This window comes from Arachis ipaensis, chromosome B05 (genome assembly GCF_000816755.2).
Source record: "Arachis ipaensis cultivar K30076 chromosome B05, Araip1.1, whole genome shotgun sequence".
Lineage (NCBI taxonomy): Eukaryota > Viridiplantae > Streptophyta > Magnoliopsida > Fabales > Fabaceae > Arachis > Arachis ipaensis.
Window position 1 is genome coordinate 149,111,435 of NC_029789.2, and position 5,616 is coordinate 149,117,050.

Below are 5,616 nucleotides of genomic sequence, written 5' to 3' on the forward strand. Positions count from 1 at the left end.
AACGAAGACGCCCGTAAAGGCTTAAACATTAATCTAGAATATGATTAGCCAGCTAATTGCTTAGCTAAAGAGACTAGAAATATCCCTAGCAGGGTGTGGAAACATGCAGATTTTATTAGTGAGCTGTTGATTCTGGACTTAGTTTGGTATTAAAAGAGGTTTTCATACAAAACAAAGGAACAAAGAACAAAGAATACAAAGTGCATATCATATGGAGTACAAAAGAAATTTAATAACAAATTGAAAACGAGAAAAATATAAAAAGTACTCTAAACAGATACGGTAAGCAATAATAATAATAATAGCAGAAAGAAATTGCTTAGGCTGTAAATACTAAATATACAAATCTAAAAACCAAGCCTTATATCAAATGCATGGCTCTGATTATTTTTCTCGGTTTGCCATGTACGTTAAATAAATGGTCCACACATATGCACAGGAACTATTCAGCAGTGGCTGCAGCAATTGTAAAAGCAATACCAAACCATTAGCAGATCAGCAAGAAAAATAGTGACTGAATTGAAGCTATATATCAATTAAAAATTCCAGAAAAGCAAAAGAAACATAGAAGTTATTAACAAAGGCAACTTCATCCGCCTTTACGAACCTGTAAATGGACTGGAGCAAATTTGAAAGTAACAAAATCGCATGCAGGCCAGAACATAGCACCACCTATCATCGTCGGAAGTAGATCTCGCTTCAACCTGGTAATAATTTGAGGCACACTTTCACCTGAAATTGACATAGTAACTAAGTTTCGAATAAAAATGTAAAAGCCAGAAAGAGGCTATAGAGAAATATTGAGAACTAGCACAGAAATTAAAATGGCTAGAAAGAGACATGGAAACTGGTAAACAGACCCATATATGAGACTCAAACAATTTGATAGCAAATAAGGTCGGTGAACAATCTCATAAACTTGTATAGTTGAAGATTTATATAAGGTCAACATTTATAATGTTAATAATAATCACCTTGTACAGCACCATTATAAGTGAAGAAAACAGTATTGATGACAGGACCAAATACAGCCTGCCCCATGAAAATCTTCTTCAAGGTTGCGGAAACATCTCTTTTAGGTAAAATTTTGGACAGATGATTGAACCACAAATGCTGTGATGGCCCCAGGATTAGCAACCCATATACTGCCATTCTAAATGTCCTTTTAAAATCATATGAAGCAGAAGAAGATGAAATCATCTAACAAATTTATAAACCAGTATGTTAGTGAAGATACAAATGCCACAGCAAAGATAGTAAAAAGTTAAAATAACGAGCAATTTTTAACCGACAACCATGCTGTTAAAAATAAATAGAGTGCATTCCTAGACCATGGTTAGAAATTGAAAAATAGTGATAAAAATATAAATTCAATGAAGAATAAATCATGCAATGCTCTCACAGTCCATATCTTTCAACAAATTATTTCAGATACGAGCTCAACAATGTGTAAGGCTATACCACAAGCAATTGAGTTAAAAAGAGTAGTAACTAACTTGGTAATTGCTATCTGACTTTAATAATCATTCACTATGAAGATATTAACATAAGAACCAGAAGATTATCAAAGGATCAAATTGGTAAAGCAAACAGAGGTTATCATAGTGTCATACTCTTGATTTATTTAAAAAATAAATAAATAAAATCTTGCATAAACAAAAATGGTGTGATACAAAGATCAGGCCTGCAAATTTAAGATGTAAAAGTTTGAAGTTGAATACAAACACAGTCAGGGATCCATAACATTAGTATTTTTCTCAAGCACAAAACAACCAAATGCCAACCTCAAAATCTCAAAACAGAACGAAATTCATCCTTGCAATTGTGCTAATAACACCTACTACCCGCAGAGGATAAGATAGTATAAAACTAATACCTTTTCGCGCCTCATAACTAAGTCATCAAATAAACACACACATGAGCTAATTAAGCAACATAATGTTGCTAAGAAACTAGACAAGTTACCAGAAACAATGATCAATAGTAATACTTGTTCTTGAATAATGTTAAATAACAGACAGAGTATATAGATTTGAAGGTAAAATGAGTATGTGAAGAGTATTACCTGAGAAGTGAAGTCAGAGGCAGTGAAAATAAAAGAAGAGGTAAGGCTCTTAGTGACAACGGGGTGTTCTTCAAGCTTACGAAGGTACCAACCCACAAACCCAAACTTGGCAGCAGAAGAAGAAGAAGAACAAAAGGAAGCTTTGTGGATGATACGGTCATAAGGTCGAACAGCTGGTGGGCAAGGTGCATGGAACGGCGTCTGTTTACCGTTTAGTAGGAAGCGTTTGGTAATGTTTCGCGACATCGACATCATCGTTATGCTGTGTTGTGTGTTTACAGCGTCAACAACAACAACAACAAAATCAATTTCCAGAAACAAATGTCGTTTGCTCATGCCATTGCCATGTGATGAAGGAGGAAAGGAACCTACTCCAAAGTCCAAACTTCCCCTTCCTCTGCTTTCCTTTCGCAAAGTTAGTTAGTTAGTTAGGTTTTTTTTCATAACTTAAGCCTTTTTTTTTCTTTCTTTTTTTTTTTCTTTTTCCATGAAGAGTGAATACCGGAAAGTAAATATTTTTTTATAACTTCCACTTGTTCGAGTGAGTTAACTACTTAGTCAACTCAAATTTATTATAAGAAATTTAATACTTTTTTTTTTGTTTTTCACGATGTTTCCACAGATCAAGAATTAATCCGTTGCTAATCTGAGTTTTATTTAAGAGTTAGTCGCTGGCTAATGGATTGCTACATGCACAAAACTTAATCTATTATGAGAAAGTAAATAGACTTTCGGTTTGGGCCTATGACCAAAAAATGGATTGGACTCTATTAATTTATATCTGTAGTTAAATTAATTCATTAATTCGTTTAAACAAGTGATTCATCTTATACATGCAATAAGCAACTAAATAAAAAGAGTTGAAGCTTGAACAACCAACTTGTATTTATTGGTGCTTAAGTGACCGCTTAAGCAATAGTCGACAATTCTTGGATATACATTACAAGAACAATATAGCCAAATCTGGTAAACCTCTTCAAATAAAGTAAGAGAAAGCATAGAAAGATCAACCTGAAGATTGTGATGAAATAAGACTTGGATTTGAGACATTATTATTGTTAACTGATGATAAAAGACAACACCACTCTGAATTAAGCTAACTAGAGTCACTAATTAATCCTGAATTTGAACAGGCTCAAGACCATTATCAATTGAAGCCTTCACAGCATCCACAACCAGTTGTGTTTTCCTGCTAATAGTGGGCCACGTATCCTCCGGTTTTGAGTTATTGTACTTAATTGCCCCAACCAAACGTGCAAATTCACTAATCAAAAGTGCCTCTTGAGGGAGATCAGTGTGAACTACATGTTCACTTGGATTTGGAGCCCAGCCAATCGAAAGCTCAACCCAATCAGAGTTTGAGCTTGTTGAAAACTTGGCCTCTTTCTCTTGGTTAGGAATGGCATAATCATGAACACGCAATGACCCTTTTGTCCCCATTGCAACTATGTCCATTGACATGTCCGAGAGAAATGAACAATAGAAGGTTGCTACTTTGTCATCTTCCCAGGATAGAGAAGCAGCACAAGCTAGAATGACACCAGCATCATTGTATGTGGGTTTGTGCAATGCTCTTGCTGTTTTAGGTAACTCATAGTTTGAAGCCCAGAGAATTGTGCCTATACAATAGAACCCAATGTCACCAAGTGCACCTAGAGCATCAAGATCTGGCTTCACTCGAATGTCATTCTCTAGAAAGTAAGGAGTAACTCCATAAGAAAAGGTGGAGTGGACCTATTATCATGTAACAAACAAAGAAATCAGTAAGTAGATATGAACCATATGCACTTACATAGGTTAGTGGTCTTGAAGGATCAAAGATTACTTGCTTGTCAATTTGGTTTCAAAAATCATACATTTTAAATTTATCATTCAAAAATCGCATCACAAAAAGATTTATGTCATGTGTCATCGACTAACTCACGAAAAAAACATCTATTCAAAATGGTATTTTTCAAGAACCAATTTAAAACATTTGATATCTGTTGAAACTTGAAACATAAGAAAAATATTAGGAGGTGATCAAAATTTATTGTTTTTTGTCATCACTTAACTATCAACTCAATTTTTTTAGTCTAATTATTTTAGTTTAGTAATTCAATAACATATTAATTTCATACTTTTAAAAAAATAATAAATTCTGATGCAGCATTCCTCTAAACATAATATTTTTAAGAAATATTTTGAATATTAACTCGTACAAAATATATACACACAAACAAAAAGAGGAAGGTAATTTAGGTGCTTTTTGGAAAAGTTTCTTTTTTTTTTTATGATAAAGTGGTGTCATTACAGTATACGCAGTCTTGGTATAAAAAATCATTTTTCTAAATCATTTTTTTTCTTGGTATAATAAATGGAAGTCAATTTTAAACACAAGACCGGGGCTATTACTCACAAAATCCACTGCTATAATGGAAGTCAATTTTATCCATTTTCTTTAAATAATTGAATGGAATTAGTATAATAGAAAGTATAGGTAAAGCATTATTGTTCATAATGTTCATATATATACCGATTGAAGGCGACCAAAGTGATTTGGATCTGAGATGAAGTGAAACATTTTGGTGGTCCTAGGGTGGTGCAGCCACATGGTATCATCCATGAACTGCACACCGTTGGATCTACAAGCCTCCAAGATCTTATCGAGATCGGAAACGCTGAGAGCCACCGGAGTCTCAAGCAGGATGTGCTTCTTCCTCTGAGCAGCAAGCACCGCCCACTTCACATGTAAGCTTGTTGGAAGTGGCATGTAAACCGCATCAACTTCAGGGTCTTCTACAACCCCTTCGTATGAACCATAAACCTTAATTAACATAAAGTAATTAACCATTAGTAACATATATAGTCCAATTAGTTAGTTAATTAATTGAAGAAAGAACCTTAGCATTGGGTGGGAGGCCATTGGAGGCTGCAAACTTGGTGGCTTTATCGAGGGAACGGCTTGCGACGGCGACGATGGTGGCGTTGGGAGCGAGAGTTATGGCTCTGGAGACCTTCCTAGCCACGTCAGCGCAACCAACGATTCCAAATCGTACTGGACTTGCTTCTTCTGCCATTGTTGTTGACTTAGTTAGCTTGTTGTTGTGTAGATCTTGCTGCTTCTAACGTATGGTTGTTAATGGAATCTAAATCATATCGTCGTATATTATTTTATCAGGGAAATGATTTTGTTATCAGAGATTAGAGATTGTGGTTAAGACTTAAGAGACAACAACAACAGAGATAATTATATTTAACCATTTTCACTTCAATCAGTGCTATCTAGCCGAACACGTGTTCTTGTTTCTACAAAATAGCTAATATTTTATAAGATTTCCACCGGTGCACCCAACAAAAATTTCCACCAAAGTAATAACCTAAATATTTATTAATTAACTTTGATTCTGACTTAGAAAATAAAATAAATTATTTATAAAGCAATAAGATTGTAAACAATATTATTCCTGTATTTATGTTTTAAACTATATTATATTTTTAAATTAATTTTATTTTTTTCATGTACTTGATTAACTTTTAACTTACTTTGATTAATTTGCATATTATATATG

The 5,616-nt window shown here is 34.0% G+C and overlaps 2 protein-coding genes across 2 annotated transcripts; both read right to left on the bottom strand.

Moving 5' to 3' along the window:
- Nucleotides 146-2,577, bottom strand: LOC107644996 (PXMP2/4 family protein 4-like). The gene is made up of 4 exons (XM_016348991.2): nucleotides 2,066-2,577; nucleotides 975-1,200; nucleotides 608-732; nucleotides 146-456 (listed from the first exon to the last, which is right to left on the bottom strand). The coding sequence occupies exons 1-4, from the start codon at nucleotides 2,399-2,401 to the stop codon at nucleotides 385-387; spliced, it is 759 nt and encodes a 252-aa protein (XP_016204477.1). The 5' UTR covers nucleotides 2,402-2,577; the 3' UTR covers nucleotides 146-384.
- LOC107644993 (uncharacterized oxidoreductase At4g09670) lies at nucleotides 2,926-5,289 on the bottom strand. The gene is made up of 3 exons (XM_016348988.2): nucleotides 4,948-5,289; nucleotides 4,581-4,871; nucleotides 2,926-3,799 (listed from the first exon to the last, which is right to left on the bottom strand). The coding sequence occupies exons 1-3, from the start codon at nucleotides 5,122-5,124 to the stop codon at nucleotides 3,179-3,181; spliced, it is 1,089 nt and encodes a 362-aa protein (XP_016204474.1). The 5' UTR covers nucleotides 5,125-5,289; the 3' UTR covers nucleotides 2,926-3,178.

Excerpts from the sequence above, each read along its gene's own strand:
- LOC107644996 (XM_016348991.2), bottom strand. The coding sequence starts at position 2,401 with ATGAGCAAACGACATTTGTTTCTGGAAATTGATTTTGTTGTTGTTGTT. Across the intron at positions 733-974 it reads TTATAATGGTGCTGTACAAG|GTGAAAGTGTGCCTCAAATT; the intron begins GTGATTATTATT and ends TGTCAATTTCAG. Across the intron at positions 457-607 it reads TTGCTCCAGTCCATTTACAG|CCACTGCTGAATAGTTCCTG; the intron begins GTTCGTAAAGGC and ends CAATTGCTGCAG.
- LOC107644993 (XM_016348988.2), bottom strand. The coding sequence starts at position 5,124 with ATGGCAGAAGAAGCAAGTCCAGTACGATTTGGAATCGTTGGTTGCGCT. Across the intron at positions 4,872-4,947 it reads GCCTCCCACCCAATGCTAAG|GTTTATGGTTCATACGAAGG; the intron begins GTTCTTTCTTCA and ends ATGTTAATTAAG. Across the intron at positions 3,800-4,580 it reads ACTTTGGTCGCCTTCAATCG|GTCCACTCCACCTTTTCTTA; the intron begins GTATATATATGA and ends ACATGATAATAG.